We start from the raw sequence: 18,223 nt of genomic DNA on the forward strand, positions 1-18,223 counted from the left end.
ATGTACAAACACACACATATTCCCATCCGTAAAATTAATCATCATAATTTCAACTTTTATTGGAGGGTACCGAGTAATAAAACCTGCTCACCATACAGAGAAAATAACATCTTTTTATATCAGGCACAGCTTGTAGCCTGAATCCAAGCAATACTTTCAATATGCAACAGATTTCTCCTCATTAGCTTCAGGTTGGAGCCTTCACACACACAACAGTGGGAGCTGGGCAGACTGACTTTTTGGAGCATGTAAAGCCATTGTGGTGTTGGCACGCTGAGAAATTCGTGTGTTTGCAACTCCTCGGTAAGAAGATATAGTGGTGCCAACATCACACCTACTTCATAACTGGAGATGAGCAGTCAACCACCAAACTTCCAAAGATAGACAGGCAACGTGGGTCAGAGAAAATCTGATCTGACATGAACCATTGGGCAGAACTAAAATCACTTTGAGGAAGAAGATGCGTGAAGTTTACATCATTGTTGTTTTCTGGTGTTTGTTTATTGTATACATCAGCACTTCTTGGTCTCAGCTGGGACTGGAAACAAGAGAGTCAAAATACCAAGAACAAAGTTGCTCTCATGGTATTTTTCTACCTTCATGGGGAGAAGGAAGTACTGATGAGATTTCCAAACCCAAGAGGTTCAAATAGCTTGCATACGGTTCTACTAAGCATTTGGGCCCAAATTTTAAGGTCCTTATTTACTGGTCTTTACTGAGTCAATGGGAGTGTGTGTGAGCAAGGACATTAGTTTTAGGTGCTTATTCAAGCATAATAGAACTTCTGAACCTTTTGAGGCTCATCCATCACTACTTCCAGACTCTGAAGCTGGCTGCTTTTCAATCAGTTTTCCTGCCTCTGTAGAAATACTGTCCACTTGAGCAGTGTGTGGAAACAGCACGACGCCCTGTTGAGATGGAGGAATTTCAGTTTCTAAATTTTACGTTTCACTGTCCAGGCCTGCTTCTTAGTCACAGGACAGTTGGAGGTGCTAAAGCACAATCCAGAGATTGCTTGTCCCTACTTGCCACGCCGACAGATTTTTACAGCTTGTGGCCTATTGCCTCACTGCCGTTCTACTGGATCTTGCTGAAATAAGTGTGTTTAGCAGACTTTTGACACCTGTCTGGTATATTTTTACTTTAGCTGATGGTGAATTAGGTACAAAACATCTGCACGAGTTGCAGGGCTGATTCTCTACTTACTGGCCCCATTATGATGCATGTACACCTGTGCAAAATGGGTGCAAAAGGCTATCCACTCATAATGGCAGCATTTTGCATTCACTTTGCACATCAGTAAATGGGCCTGGGGGCTCAAGGCAGTGGACAGTCAGGCCTGTAGCATGTGGCTTATAGTTTGAGCACTATCCTAAAAAAATCACTTTTAAAATTGGACCAAATCCGAAGGGCCTTACTTAGTTATTATTCTATCCTTGCTTTGGTTAAATTAATGAGAATTTTGCCCAAGTAGGGCCTGATTAAAGGCTTCAAGTTTTAGCCCATCATGTTTAAGTTCTTCAGAAGCACTGGGGAATAGTGAAGCTTAATGGATTGGTGGGGGGATAGATCATCCGTTTGGAGATCTATTCCATATTTTGGAAGATGGAGTGAGGTGGTTCTGAAAAAGTACATCTTTGTTCCATAATTTTGTAGCTCTTCTTCGTGTCCTCATGCTGGGCTGAGATGACAGCTCTCTTGGGGAACACTGAGCGAGATTTATTCCTGGTCTAACACCATTGACATCCAGTAGAGCGACAAGTCAGGTTCATCCCTTGTGTATGTTCTGATGAACTCTTGGTGCTGACATTTTGCATTCTTATGCTTGTATCCCTTTATGTTTGAGCCCAAGTAGGAGAGAACATGTTTGGGACTGAAAAACATTGGTGTGACCGATGTTCGTCATAACACTTATTACTCTGCTGGAAAGCACTCCGGTACTATGGTGAAGAGGGTGGTATAAGAACCTGAATAAAATAGAATGGAAAGTCTCATGGTAGACATAATAGCATGCCTTGACATACTCCTTTAGAGAACATCTTGCCCTTGGATGAGACCCTTTGAAGACAAGTTCTTGTAAAATATGGTCAGTGGTTTTCCCTGAGATGAGCTTAGCGCAGGTCTTATTGGCTTGTTCAGAGGGAAGGTGCCTCAGGTCTCTGCTGAAGCCAATGAGATGTGTTACTTGTGTGTGAAAGTGTGTGCAAGATTGGGCTCTGACTTGATAAGCTCCCACACAAATACAAGTATGAAAAAGTCCAACCTCTTACTTTGCATTGGGATTATGGGTTCTTTTGGGCATCTACAAGAAAATCTCATTGAAACAGAGACCCTTCTTTTTTAGGAATTCTACATCTGATTCAGAATTTCAGGGCCACTCCCTTTACATTCACACAAATACAGAACTGGACAGTATATTATTGGGTAAAGTCATGATAAAAAATAACATCAGCTCAAATCTTGGAGTCAGATGCACATTGTGGTTGCTTTTTACCACTGGAGTGGCACAAATCAGCAGGAACGCACCAGTGGATCTGCCCCTGGTTTTCTAACTTAACATACACTCTGTGTTGATCTTATAATTTAAGATTGCTAAATATAATGGGTGTAGGCAAGGGCTATGCACCCAGTACTTCTCTCACTTGTAGCAGTTTTACGCCAGGGTCGCTCCACTGACTTCACCAGAGTTACTCCTGATTTGTACCGGAGTAAGTGAGATGAGAATCAAGTCATATAGGCTTTACCATCTGGGATGATAAATTTTGAGAAATATGCAAATGTACAAATATGATTTCAATATGTGCGCAGCATAGATTCTCTCACTTGTTCAGGGCCTGCAGGTTTTATTGCTCCCCACAGACTTTACATAATGTTGGCATGCTTCCCTCTTCATTATGTCATAAACGTGAAGTGGAGACAGGGTCATTCTATCATATGTTGTGGTCATGTAATAGGATTCAACTTTTCTTGGGGCAAACTGTGTTTGAACAGATTTCAACTATTCTAAGCATGGATGTACATATGAATTCTTCCTTAGCAATACTGGGGTTTTCATCAGAAGATAGGGTCTTACAAGAAAGTAAATCTTATTTTCTACAGCTGTCACAAGGGAGAGCTAGACATGGTAGATGAGGTTTGTGGAAAGCACACTCCACCTCTGCTCTCTGCTTTAGATGAACTGAACTGGAAAGCTGCTCTCCCTTGCAGAAGTTGTGGTCAAAGTCAGACAGCCTCAACCTGGATTTATCTGTAAATCATTTACATTAGTTAACTGAAAAGGGTTTTGTGTGTTCTCCTCTAAAAATTGTTCACTGAATTAGTAATAATTCAAGATGCTAACCAGAAAAATGTGGGATCAGGGGTCAGATTCTGGTCCCTGCGAGGGACTCTGCTGGTAAAGCCAGTTTAACCTACCTGCTGAAGACGTGTGTGTGAATCTCTGGGTTGCGTTGCTGGCTCCATGCTCCTCTTCCTCATGGCTCCTGATTCAGGGGTTGTGACTGGGGAAAGTGGGCAAGGCTGCAGCATTCCTGCATTCTGGCCAAATCTGCCAGCCCTTTGGAGGACATTGCAGTGGGTGCTACTCAGAGCCACCTTGAAGCTCAGGTTAAGCTAAAGAGTCCATAAGTCAGGGAGCCACTTTTGCCCCCTGAACTCCAGGTGCTGATCATTTTACTGGGAGGGCCTAATAGAAGATCTGAGGCCAAAAGAGCTAACACAATCCTGGGTTTCAGAAACAGGAGAATCTCAAGTAGGAGTAGAGAGGTTATTTTACCTCTGTATTTGGCACTGATGCAACTACAGCTGGAATCCTGTGTTCAGTTCTGGTGTCCAGAGTTCAAGTAGGATGTTAATAAATTGAAGAAGGTTCAGAGAAGAGCTGCAAGAATGATTAAAGGAGTAGAAAATGCCTTGCAGCAATAGACTGAAGGAGCTCAATCTATTTAGCTTAACAAAGAGAAGGTTAAGGGGTGACTTAACTACAGTCTGTAAGTACCTACATGGGGAACAAGTATTTAATGATGGTCCTCTTCAATCTAAAAGAGAAAAGTATAACATGATCCAGTGGCTGGAAGTTGAAATTAGACAAATTTAGACTGAAAATAAAACATATATTTTTAACTGTGAGCAGTAATTAGCCATTGGCACAATTTACAAAGGGTCAGGGTGGATTCTCCATCACTGGCACTTTTTAAATCCAAGTGGATGTTTGCATGATTTTCTAAAAGATCTGCTCTGGGAATTATTTTGGGGATGTTCTCTGGCCTGCAATGTACAGGAGGTCAGAATAGATAGTCATAATGGTCACTTCTGGACTTAGAATTTATGAATCTATGAGAGAGACTCCTCAGACATCTGGGTTTGGGGTTATCTTATTCCCATTGAAGTCAATAGCAAAATTGTTGACTTCAGTGAGCAGGTTGAGACCCTTTGTGGGTGCTTAAAATCAGATCTTGATGTGAAACATATTTGCAAGAAGCCAGCCCCCTCACCTCTGCTCCAACCAGTCTTTCCCCCCCATATTGCTAAATTTATCTGTATCTCCTTTGCCTTCTCTCAGTGAAACTGGACAGAACTTAAGGTTTTATGATATAGGCCAGCCAAGCCTTGGCCTTTTCCATTGCCCCCTATATCTTCTTTCTACCATTCTGGCTCCCATCCTCCCATTCAAGGGAAATATTTGAAAGATAAGTTGGTATATTTTCTACCACCGTCAAATATCTCCCTGACTTAATGTTTTTTTAGCTGGAAGATAGCTTTTCAACATATATATATATATATATATATATATATAAAATCCTTTTCACCTAGACATGTGAGGAATTCCACTTTCTTCCAGTGGGAGTTCTCAGGAAGGTTCAGGTTAAATGGGCCAATAAGGGAAAAGCATGTAGCAGAAGATTTTACCCTCTAAAGAATTTTTTTTTAAAATATGTCAGAATATCTAACTGTCAAAGAATTTAAACAATAATACCTGATCTACAGACGAGAGTGCAGTGCTTCGTAATATAAAGATTGCAATCTCCCTACAGCGCACCTAGAGATTAATTGGGTTCAAAGCAATATGTCATGAAAGTCCGTCTAGCTGAAAAGTACAGCAGGGGAGAAACCTACAATCCTCTCTAACTGATTCCCACAGAAAAACTAGGAAAAATTCCCCTACAAATTACCTCCACCTGTTCATGGAGATGTAGAGACTTTATCCAAGAGGTAACTCAAGAAAATTTGCATTCAAGCATTTTGTTGAATGTTTGTGGTGACTGAAAATTGTTACTGTCTCATCCTTGTTCATCTGGCCTATGTGCAATGAGCTGGTAATATCAATCCTGGTTCTGGTGGATATGTGTCCATATCACAGAAACCATCATTGTGACTGGTAGTGTCAACAGAGAGATCAAGGCTGGAATAGGCCACTGAGACTGAATTGGCCTCTCCACTTCTAGAATTTGGAGGGCCAAATTCTGCCCTTGGTTATACCACGGGAAATCAGGAGTAGCCCCATTGACTTCCGTGAGGTTACGTCATTGTAACTGAGAACAAGATTTGGCCTGGTGCCCATAGAGAATCATTGAGACACACGGGCAAGATATAGAAGTTTATGCAATTATCTGTGCTTTGTCTGCATGATGGCAAAACTCCCACTGATTTCTGTGGAAGAAGGACAGAGCTTTGGTGGGTTGTCAATCCAGCGTGTGTCACGATCCCTAAAAGTAATACAAATAATGAAAAAACTCAAGCATGAAAAAGAATCATAGCTGTAAATCCACCTGCAGTTAGCTTCCTAAACAATAATTTGTATCTCACCTGGATAAAAGTTTAATTTCAGCTAATAACGTTTTAACAACCGAGGAGTACAAGACCAATATTTTCAAAAGTGAGCGCCTCAAGTAAGGCTTCTAAGTCCATATATAGGCACCTAAATAAGTCTGACCTGACTTTTGAAAGTGCTGAACATGTCTTAGCTCCCAGTGAGCTCAATGAGAGCGGCTGAGTGCTCAGCACTTTTGAAAATCAGGCCTCTTATTTAGGGTCCTAAATGTACACTCAGGAGCCTAACTAAGGGCACCCACTTTTGAAAATCTTGGCTGAAATAACTGCTTCTAGAATTTGAGAACCCCTTTGTGGGTTTTGTTGGGGGCCTGTTTTTATTGGTATAAACGTCACTCTTGATGTTTTCCCATCAAGGCTGCTGCTCTCAGTTTCTGTTCTGGGTACTAGTGCATGATGATGTGAGGGCACAGACATAACCTTCTGCAGCCCAGGGAGAGTAGGAGGAAAGGTAAGTTCAATTTATTTCTAAAATTATTACATTATTTTACTAGATCTTTAAACTTTATTTAAATTCTTTATTTGGCAAAAAAGAGGGGGTATCATATTTTAATTAGTAGCCGTGTCAAAGGAGAGCTAGATTAATTATTGGAAATTACTCTGTCCAGATGGTTTTAATTTTCACAGCAGGGAACCGGCCTCTTTTGAAGGTGATATTTTTCAAATTAAAATCAGCCTGGATATTACTCATACATGCTGTAGTTTGAAGGTGACGTGGTGTGTCCTCTGATTTCTAACCTACCCCGCGTTCACGTCTGTGTTCTGCCCTAGTGAAACAATCCTTTGGATTAAAAAGGTGCAGGTTGCTTATCTCTAAAATTAAAGCCATCAGAGGGGTAAGAGGTGACTGAAGGAACTGGTAATGGAATATGAAGTCTTTTCATTGTTACGTTGCCCTTTATAATTCTCAAACCAAAGTGACCAAGAGTTGTTACCTGATGGTCAGCATCACACTTAGTAGTTTTAACCGAGGCTCCCAGAACTGAATGGACACGGAGAATGAATTACTCTCTAGCCCATAGAGGCAGTGCTTCCAGAAGAAGGCTGAGGCATGCTGTCAGTGTGGAGGTAACTTGCATTGCTGTTGCCTATGCCCTCCCTAGTCTGTAGATAAATGGAGGACTTCAGCCTCCAGAGCTTCCATGAATGCTATTTTCTGGTCCCTTAATTGTTCCCACTTCTGGGCAGGGTTCCTCTGAGGGGTGTCCAAACTAACTCATTGGACACCTTCTTGAAGCAGTGGGCATTATCTGGGGTTCCCTGCCTGGTGTCGCCTTCTGGATCCCTTGTTTTGACCTGCACCCCTATCCTTGTTTGTTCTTTTTTTGTCTCCCACAATGTCAATTTCTGGTTTCCTTGGCCCTCCATGACCAAATGAAGTGGGTCTTGGTGCCCACCCCCTCAGCTGAAGGAGGGTCCAAATAATCAGCAGTAGGTTGACCCACCAGCCCCAGTGGTCAAGTAGGTTGGTACATTTCTTAGACACTGAAATATATATAATACACATACATGTTAAATCCATCTGCTGTTAGACACTTAAACAATAATTTCTCTCTCCCTTGATATAGGTTTAATTTCACGGGATACCCTTTTAACAAATGAAGAATCTAAATAAATGTAAGCATCTGTTGAACATTTGGTAATTGTAAGAATAAAAATACCAAAAATCACATCTCTGTCTGAGCTGCAGAAGGAAATCTCCATTGAGGGTTAAAGTTTTGTGATATTTACACTGCTGAAAAAGCCAAATTCTGACTTTACAAGTGGGAAAAATATTAATGTGCTTAAATGAAACAAACTCGTATTTCTATCCCCTTGGTAAATCCTTACAGTGAACATATTTGCTCTTAGAGGGTTTTACAGTTCTGAAATATGAAGGTCAAAAAGAATGTGACTTTCTGTAGCACAGATCAAACATTCTTCCGTGTTTGGCCATAGCTGTATTTTTAGGGTAAGAATTAATTCATATGAATTTCCAGTACAGGGCCCGAGTTTCCGTGCACTGACATTTAGACATTCTCAGATTTTATTTCTATCATGTCTGCTTTCTATTCTGAGCTCTAGAGATGGCCTGGGCCAAAAGGCCAGATTTGAACATCCCAAACTTTAGGGGAGGATGTTTTGGCTTTAACCTTGGTCCTGAACTGAATGTTGCAGCTGGCCCCTAACTCTGTAATGAGACAAAATGAAATTCTGGGTCCAAATGCCTCCCCATTGGGGGGGTGGTTGTAGTGATGGGTTGCAGACCTGGATGCCAATTTTGGCCCATCTCTGACAACAAACTTGTGACATGGCAAGTGGCATATTAACTTAGGACTGCACAGAGAAGAAAACCATCCTCCACCATGGAGTCAGGGCCAGGGAAACTCTGCACTCCAACATGGTGACCAGGTTACGTTGTGTAAGGCATTAAATGCCCAGCCATGGGCAGGGTTCTAGGCTCTGCCCCACGGGATTGTCACAATGGTAGTTGGTGGGCTCCTGAGTATGCCAGGGGACACATACAGGACTTTTAAAGAGCCGGCGTCCCCATCAAAAAAGGCACCAAAGCAATGGTACTAATTTGCTCCCTGTTGTTGGTTTCAGTGAAATTGCCACAGCCTGAAGGGGCCATGAGAACCAAGTGCCCTTTTGTCTGTTTCGGTTAGGGCTGGCACACCAAACATTGGCCTGTGGTAAAGAATTTAGTTTTCACTTTGCTGTTAATGGCACCATTCCTGAGAATGTAATTCACAAGACGTTTTACAGGGGGACTCCCCTCCCCACACAAAAATATTAATATAGCTTTGTTAATCTGGGCAGTAAAAGTGTGCATGTGTGTATAAATTCTCAGTTACACTGGTGTAAATCTGGGATAATCAGATAAAGTTAGTAGCATTATTTTAGATTTATACCTGTGTAACCAAGAGCAGAATTCAGCCTGAGGTAAGGTGTGTGGGTTGGTCGGTTGTGTGGGGTTTTTTTCCATATGGACTGTGTCTACATTCAGTGATCCAGGTGGACACAGGAGAACTTCTTGACTTACCTCATTCATGCCATGACTTGATCTGACTGCGCTGGTAAATGCCTTTTTTTCTTCTTCCTTTTACAAGCCCAGCTTCTAGTGGAAACAGACACATTTGGCAGTCAAGTCCGGATCAAAGGGAAAGAGACAGACTTTTACCTTTGCATGAACAGGAAAGGCAAGCTAGTGGGGAAGGTAAGTGTTTCCTATTAATTCATTTGTAACATGAGCATTACCTTTAGCAGTGACTGCAAAGTCGTAATGATGTGTTCCGAACTTTGCCTGTCAACCCCAAATGAAAAGCAGGACTTGAGGAATGTGGAATTTTTAAAGCAGTCCATCCCTTTACCAACCCTTCCCCCACAATAAAATAAAGCAGCCAACCACCGGGATTTTATTACTGATGCCTTGGGTATGCACAGGTTTCCATTTTACAGTTGCATAGATTGACAAAAGATGTATGCATCTCAAAAACAATCGAGCACTCGCATTACATGATATAAATCTCTTTTACCTTGGTGGTAAAAAAAATAAATAAAATTGTTAGGAACATGTTAAGGAGGTTAGCAGTGTAATGCCTGTTTTAATAACAAGAGTCAGAATATACTGTAGCAAAACTAATATTGGAATTTGAACATCTTATTAGGGCTGGGCCCCACGGTTCTAGCATTACAGGAATATTTTATTACTTTGGATCCCAGCACAATAGAAGCATGTAACAAATTACACATATTTGCCTGTGTAGCTTAACTTCTTTGCTGAAGTCATATTTTTTTTAATGCATTAACTTGTTTTTGTAACTTACATGGGTTCTTTGTATTGCTGGTGAATCCAAAGTTAAATAATTGGGCAGGAGGCTGTCAAAGTTAAATACCACCAAATGCACATAAAAAGCACTCACCCTCTGTACCACATGAATTAAAACACTGGCTATCCCTGTGGCAGTGAAAAAGGGAAGCTGAGTTTTTTGCTTTGAGTCAACAAAGGCACTGAAAGCCACATTCCCAAATAGAAACCAGGTGTCATAGCCACTCTGGTGAGATGTTATGTACTACGGTGGTCCCAGGAGTGGCGCTTGAGGGGATGGGGAAGTCTTTTCATAGGGTGCTCTCCTGTACCTTTACTCATGCAAGTAAAGGCTACCTTAAATACTGATATCTACACTATCTCAATAAGTTGACCTAAGCTACGCAACTCCGGCTATGTGAATAACGTAGCTGGAGTCGATGTAGCTTAGGTTGACTTACTGTGGGGTCCTCACTACGCTGGGTCGACAGCAGACATTCTCCTATTGACTAACCTTACTCTTCTCATTCTGGGTAGAGTACCGGTGCCGACTGGAGAGCGATCTGTGGTCAATTTGACAGGTCTTAATTAGACCTGCTAAATCGACCCCAATGCATCAATCCCCAGAGCGTTGATCCGGGGGGTAGTGTAGACATAATTTTCAAAAGCATCCATTAATTTTGGGTGCCCAACCTAAGATGCTGACGACCTGATTCTCTGAAGTGCTGAGCACTGGGATTCCATTTTAAATCAATGGGATTTGCAAATTCTCAGCACCTTGGAAAATCGGACCTAGATGCTGGATTCACCATCACCCTTCACCATGAGAGGAAGGACCATTCACTGGTTAAGGCCCTGGCCCGGAATTTAACAGAAGCACATTTGGTTCTCTGCTCTGCCACAGATGTCTTGTGTGACTTTGGAGAAGTAACATGGGGCCATAATTTTTAAGGTATTTAATCGCCTAAAGATAGGTGCTTTGTGGGATCTTCAAAAGCTCCTAAGTGCCTAACTCCCAGGGCCAATGGGAGTTAGGCACCTACGTACTTTTGAAAAACCTACTAGGCACCTATTTGTATCTGTAGGCCAGGGCCGGCTCCAGGCACCTGCATTCCACGCAGGTGCTTGGGGCGGCAGTTGGAAAGGGGCGGCAGTGTTTCTGCAGCCACGGCAATTCCATGGCAGCTTGTCTGTTCCGCTGGCCGTGGTGGCAAATTGATGGCAGCCTCTCCCTTTTGCCGTCCACAGCGGCAGTTTTTTTCACTGCTTGGGGCTGCAAAAACTGTAGAGCTGGCCCTGCTTTAGGTGCCTAAATACCTTTAAAAATCTAGCCCTTAACCTCTCTGTGCCTCAGTTTCCCATCTGCATGGTGAGGATAACAACACTGCCCTGCTCACGAGGAGTGTTGTGGGGATAAATATGTTAATGGCTGTGAGGTACTGAGATACCACAGCCGTGAGGGCTGTGTAAGAATCTAAGGCAGATACATGTAAAGTAACTGTAAAATGCCACCATTCTGCTTCAGTGTGTTTACACTGGTGCAAATGACCACAAATGGTGCAGGCAGCAACCAATGAGCCTTAGGGGGCTTAAGCCGGATATCCAGAAACAGGCTTATCAGATGCCACTTTTGAAAATTTAGGCCAAAGTCTTTTTCAGGACCAGTCCCTCAATTTGGCTCATTGGGTGTGAGTCAGGACACTTGTTTAGCTTGTTCTTGTCATGTAATGTGATGTTTCAGTTTCTCTCAATGTGCTTTTCATGATGTTAAGCTGGCAAACACCTCATTTTAAAATAAATCTTTTATTGTAAATATCGTATCTGAGCCTTCCTGCCCCACACCGGTAAAGACCCAGATTGCTGACAAGTTCATAAAACATGCCGCCTTGAGCAGGAGGGGGCATTGAACGTTCTGTTTGGAAGGAAAATGTTCCAGACGCGTTGCCCATATTAACAGCTTCTCAAGAGCACAAATGAAAATAACAGCATGTCTTCTTGATACCAAAGAGTGTGGTTTTAATTAGTATCATAGTTTCAGCTCTTTTTGTGGCAAGAGTTTGAGGGAGTGCTTTTTAGGCTGAATGCTCTAAACAGCTAGTAAACCCCAAGGAAAATGTTAGATAAAAATTCATGCCTGGGCTAATGCAAATCTCGAAGTACATTCTGAGAGGAAATACGAAACACACGATGATCATTTTGCAGTTGCCCCAGCATGTCCATCTGGCAATAGTGGAAATTTGAGGCAAAACTGGTTCTTTTTCTCTGCTCGTTTCCTATTGCCTTACACTGCATAATCCGTAACAATACCAACAGATGCCATCTGGCTTTGTTCTCCTCCTCAGTCAGCATTTTTGGATTCTCCCCAGTTGAAAACCTGCTTTGAATTTAGTTCTTTTTTGTTTCCCATAATCACCTACAAAGGGTATTACAAATCGGAGCAGGTTGTTGTTATTCGCAGCTGGAACGTCTGACGAAAGTGACCATTTCAGAAACTGGGCTCGTTCCCTACCTTGGAGCTAGTTATGTTGAAGGCAAACAGATTAATCCTCAGGGTTCAAAAGAGCAGCCTTCATTTTTCTTTTTCATCGACTCATTTACATCCGTGCCAGTTCTTCTGAGTCAAGGCTTCCAATGGCGCTTTCTCAGCAGCTCGGAATCTGGTGTTTGCAGCAGTGCTCTCCCTTTCTTGTTTCAGAGTGGCAGCCGTGTTAGTCTGTATCAGCAAAAACAATGAGGAGTCCTTGTGGCACCTTAGAGACTAACAGGTTTATTTGGGCATAAGCTTTCGTGGGCTAAACCCCACTTTTAGAGCACGAAAGCTTATGCCCAAATAAACCTGTTAGTTTCTAAGGTGCCACAAGGACTCCTCGTTGTTTTTCCTTTCTTGTTAGTTATTCTTTGTGGCTTCACATTGGCCATTGATATGAAAAGTGTCAGAGGCAGGATTCTAACTCTGTTGTTACTGCAGGCCGCTTCTGAGTTTTCCTAGATGGGGAAACTGAGGTAGAGAGAGTTTAAGTTATTTGTCCAAGGTTAGAGAGGGAATCAGTGGTGAATCTAGGATTAGAACTTGGAAGCTGCTGGCTCTCGTCCTCAAGTTCCGCATGCTGACCCACTACCTCCCAAGTCCAATGAAAACTGGAGACTAGGCAAGTGCTGGATAGGGAATGACTGTTTTTCTGTTACAAAGTGACCTGTGCAGCTGAAAAGCAAATTGAATTGTGCATGCTCTCTAGTTGCTGCTTGATGTTGTGTAAAGAAGGCCTAATTGGGTTTTTATTTGGTTGGTTGGTTTCAAATATTTGTTTTCTGCTTTAGTTATTTGTTTATTTTACCTTAGAAACACCATGTCTTAATTTCCCTGTTTTTACTAGCGGTGCCTGTGGCCCGCTGATGAACTAAGTGAGATTATGACATCACCAGGAGAGAGACTGAAAACAGCAATTTAGGTGTAAGGGAATTGTTAGTTTTGTTTAAATTTTGTTTTCTGAGGTTTTTTTTTTTTTTTGTTTTTGTTAATGCTCATTTAACTCAGCCTTCTGACCCACACTTGGGAGAAGAGTGCTCTATGTGAAAGATTTAACACTCTGGCCCATACAAATGAAAGCTGAGAAAGTTTCAATTCCAGTTCTCTAATCAGCTAATTTTAGTAATCTCTCCTAGCTTTGGGATTTCCATATTAAATAAATCTGGTTTCCTATGTGTTCCAGATGGGATGATAACCAATGGATAATATCCATTATTTGTTCTGACTGGTTTTCTCTCTCACTGCTGTGTGCACACTGGTGTATGTGCATGCACACGCACACCTTCTCTTTCAGACTGACTGCTAAGTGTAATGACACAATAGGATCAGAGAGACTCTGATTTACATCAGTTGACAATCTGGCCCAATTATTTTAGATGTTGCTTAATTTCATGCCTCATGGCTAACCGGACGCGTAAGGGCTCAATGTTTTTGTGAAAGTTGAATTTTTGGTGTGAGAGAGGTGAGGCCTACTTGTAGTCTTTGTGCAGGATCTCTTGAAGTCTAACCCTGATTCTGATGGTGGGTGTATCCACACTGGAGCAGAAGGTGTAATTTTCCCATGTTAGCTTTGATTGACTTTGACTGACTACCTGTGTAGTCCTAGCAGTGTGAGTAGCGGGATGGACTGGCAGCCCCAAATACTTGCCTCCGTTTTCAGACAGGACCATCCTGGGGGCAGGTACCCATTCTCACCGCCCATGGGCTCGATCAGAGCTAGCACAGGGATGTCTCCCTGAGCTGGAAATTACACCTCCAGTGACTCCCACTGGGGCCTCAAACAAGTCGCTTTCCTTTCTGCTTCAGCTGTTCTATCTCAGAAATGGGGATAATAATACATATAACGTAGGAGTGTTATGAGACAATGTTGGTAAGGGACTCTGAAGTTAAGTGCTAAGTAATATTCTGTGTGCAATAAGGACTACAAAATCTTTACAGCAGGGAATGGCAGACAGTCATGCAAGCCAATGGCTGTTGGTTTGTACACTGCTAAGCATACTGGAGGTGTGTCGGTTCTGAGAACTTGAATTTTCATTTCAAAACAAGCACTGTAGACGAGGCTCATCATGCCAGGCTCCACAAGCTTGCTACACAGTGTTCCTTCTGTTGCAGAATTAGGTGCTATATAGAATTTGGGGACACTGTGACGTTTCCCCTTTGCTCCCCGATAAGGAGGGTCATGCAGTAGTCCATGGTTATGCAGCATACAAGTGTTTGGTTAGCCATATATGAATGTCACCCTGGGAACAGAATTCATGAGTTGGGCAGTGCATCTCCTGGAACTTGCAGACAAGGTGGGTTCATGTTCTAGTCTCCTGTGAACAACAGCTTGGGTCCATGTGCAGTTTGTGGACCTGGGCTGATTCTATCTGCACCACTGTAAGGCATCCAGTTCCTGCTCCCGTCCCACAGGTACCTACCCCCAGCTGGTGCCCTAGCTGCCCTTCTCCCATCCCATCCCAATCTGAGGTGTCTTCTGGAAGATGGTGGTCTGACTTCCTCTTCCCACTTCCTCTCTGGGACAGAGGCCCCATCATGTGTTCTTCAGGGGCGATGGGTAGCCCTTCCACCCATTTTACATCTTCCAGAGAGCTGTCAAATGAAAACCACTGTGCTGCCCCTTCCCAAATCTGTAAGAGTCTCTGGGGTGGGACCTCTCCCATCGGGTACTCGTGCCCCAGTGGCAGCTACACTCTACAAAACACCCATTGATAAAAGCTGCTAAGGGCCGCAGAATTTGGCCCAGGGGGAGTTCTGCCTGAGTAAGGAGTAAGTAGATACCTCAGGATTTGGCTCCTTTCAGCAAGTGATTGGGATTGTATGACATTGTGGGCTAAAAAGAAAATGTAAGGTCATGTCCTAACAAAATCTCAGACCAATTACATTAACTCAGCTATTTACTAAGAACACAAAATATAATAAGGTGCAACATATCCGTATTGTACAATACGCTGTTGTGCGCCAAACTAGCACTCTAACTTTTACCATAGCTCTCTGAGTTTTCTTTTAAAAACCACAAGGACTTGAAATTCAAACTCCCCAGGAAATCACCTTAATATTTTCAATATTTCTTGAGATAAGTTTGGAATTTTAAGGGTTTTCTTTTATTCCCCCTTTCTGTATCTTTTATGGACAATTTCCACCTCCTACCCCTGTTCCTATTAAAGGGAATAAAATGCAGCCACTTGAATGGTCTGAACTTAAACTCACTCTACAATAAAAACAGATGAAGCAAAGTTTTACGCTACATTCAGGCCTAGACTAGGAAGGCTTTGCCAGTATAGCTTTACTGCAGGGATCAGCAACCTTTGGCCCGCGGCCCCCCAGGGTAAGCCCCCTGGTGGGCTGGGCCAGTTTGTTTACCTGCCGTGTCCGCAGGTTCGGCTGATCGCAGCTCCCACTGGCCGCGGTTCGCCGCTCCAGGCCAATGGGGGCTGCGGGAAGCGGCGCGGGCCGAGGGATGTGCTAGCCGCCGCTTCCCACAGCCCCCATTGGCCCGGAGCGGTGGCTTACCCTGGTGGGCCGGTGCCAAAGGCTGCCGATCCCTGCTTTACTGGTATATTATACTGCCAAAGTGTTCCTGATGTGGATGCAGTTTTGCTAGTATAGCTTATTCCAGCCCCCTGAGCAAAATAAGCAGTACTAGAAAAAAATCTAGTTTGCTGATCTAACTGTGTCTGCATTAGGGACTTTGCCGGCACAGTTGGTCAGTATCACAGCCCATCATAGCCCTGACCGACACAGCTATGCCGGCAAAAGAAGTTTGTAATGTAGACCTGGCCTAAGAAACTTACCATTTCCTTGTGGCTTTCCAAACCAATTTAATGTTACCAGCATGTTGCTAATACCATATGGTAAGGATCTCTGTATTTTTGCAAACTGTTGCTCAATGCCAAAGACTGTTTTGGCAGAGCTTTATCACTGAATCCTGCCAGCAGTGGTCTTTAGGGGAAAGTAATAATTTGGGGTTGTTTACATTACAGCAAATGTAATGGGGAGTTTCTTGAAGTGTGTGTGGGTATATGTGTGTGTGTGTTAAAACAGGACGGTTGGGGAAAAAATAAATCCAACAGCATCAAAGAGCGAAGGTGCTGGTTATTGTACATGTATGCAGTCCTGGTTTACAGGAAAAGGGGTGTCTTCTTTTACAAGAACTTCAGTGGAATGCTCCATTCAGGGTGGGAAAACCCCTGGAGGACAAAAGGAATTTTTTAAGGGCCAGGACTATCTGGTGGGAAATACGGGGTGGAGTTCTTAAAAGCACTCAGCACTGGCCTAGCTGCACCAGTGGGAGTCTTACTACTGACTTCTTTGGGAGCCTTGGGAAAACCCATCCATAAACCATGGATTAAATAGAAACATTTTAATATTATTTTAAGGTAATATTAAGGGTCTGATTTAAATAGAGATGAAGAAAGATTCCAAGGTAAGGTTGGAACTGTGCCCTTAACTCACATGAATGTGCCTACGCAGCATGCATGGTGCAGCATACATGGTGCATGATTCCCCTCTGCATGTCTGCACTTCAGATCTCTTCTCTGCATGGGGATTCTCTGTTGCCGGTCAGTGTGAGTTCTGAGCATGGACCAAATGCAGAGGGTGCCACAGAGAGCTGTGTGGCAGTGGAGGTGTGCACGTGGCAGTGGAGAATTCTGCCCGTAGACCTTGAGCTGTATTGAACTCCGCCCTTCTGCTTTGCAGGGGTTTGTTGCTCAAACATTTTCCTCCCAGTTCAATGTGCATCAGATTTGCCCCCCTGAGTCTGAGATTAAAACTGACCCCAAACTTCAAAGTGATGCCCAGTGAAAACTATCAGATTTCACTTGGCTTTGGGTCAGAACTGCGAATTTCACAAGGTTTTGACATTAAACAGTCAGTCTTATCAGGCTCACTCAGTCCTGGACCCAGGCTCATTCAAAAGCCCCATAAACCCCAGCAATTCCTGGGTTTAGCACTGAGTTTACAACAAAACCAGAACCAAGGAATGTTTGATGCAATCTGAGCTTTAATCTCATACATTTTTTCAAAGTTCTCTTTTGTCATGGACTGTCCTGACGGCACTTCCCTCAGAGGCAAGGCTTGTCAGGGTTTTGAATTACCTGGCTTTTGTGAGTTTCAGTCAGGGCGCTTTATGAACTGCAGTGTGATTCTTCATATTCAGTGAGATTTGTTCTTTGTTAAGTAAGCTGCTCCTGGCCCCGCTCCCTCCTCCTTTCCTTTCTACACTTTGTCTTTACACTTCTCTTCCTTTCCCATTTTAATAGTCTATGTAGGCACCCCAAATGCCCTTGAACTCTGAGGAACTTTGGATCTGGAACTCAACTGCGGTATTGCTAACCCCAAGTGTTCAGAGATCATGAATCTGGCTTCCCAAAACCATGAGATTGGCTTTAAAATGTTGAGTTTTGAACAACAAATATTTGGGTTTTTTCTTTGTCTTCTTATTTGGGTCACATTTTCAGACTTTCCTCTGCAGCCATGCAGGCAAGAAATGTGCTCTCTCTCTTTTTTTGGGGGGGGGTCAAAATAAAAGCGAAATTCTCATGCAACCACTTGATTCCAGAAACTTGTGATAAACTCATGAGAATTGGCAATACTATGAACTTCATAGCTTACCCCATCTAGTATAGACTGAACAGCATCCCTGAATCCACACGCTTCTGATCTCTGAAGAATCTGGATCTGGGTCTAGCTGCCTCAATCTCTAATCTTTTCAGTGCTTCAATCATGTCCTATGTGTTCTCAAAGGGTGTGTGTGTTGGTGTTGGTGTTATACAGTGTGTATGTTGTTATATACACTCAGTTTACTTGGACATGCAATTTGTGCTTGTAGCATTTGTCATCATCTTTTCCTGTATATTTAACATGTAAAATAGTGCGTAAAACATCATTGATTAAAAAAGATTAAAAACTAAGGAACAGCCCCCTCTTCTAAGGCTGTCTAAACACAAAAGTTGTACTATTTTAATTATACTGGTCAAGTTAAAGTGCTATAGCTCCCACCCTAGTATGGACACAGCTATACCAGGATAATAGTGCAAACATCGGTTTAGTGTATTCCCATACAGGAAGGGGAA

General features: G+C 42.9%; 1 protein-coding gene across 1 annotated transcript in view; it reads left to right on the forward strand.

Moving 5' to 3' along the window:
- Positions 1–18,223, forward strand: part of FGF18 (fibroblast growth factor 18) — a 109,478-nt gene that overhangs the window by 69,345 nt on the left and 21,910 nt on the right. Inside the window, exon 4 of the mRNA XM_007071468.4 lies at positions 8,922–9,028. Coding sequence (XP_007071530.2) covers positions 8,922–9,028 — 107 coding nt within the window. The remainder of the gene's footprint in view (positions 1–8,921; positions 9,029–18,223) is intronic.

The sequence above is a fragment of the Chelonia mydas genome, chromosome 8, assembly GCF_015237465.2.
Source record: "Chelonia mydas isolate rCheMyd1 chromosome 8, rCheMyd1.pri.v2, whole genome shotgun sequence".
In the NCBI taxonomy this organism is placed as follows: domain Eukaryota; kingdom Metazoa; phylum Chordata; order Testudines; family Cheloniidae; genus Chelonia; species Chelonia mydas.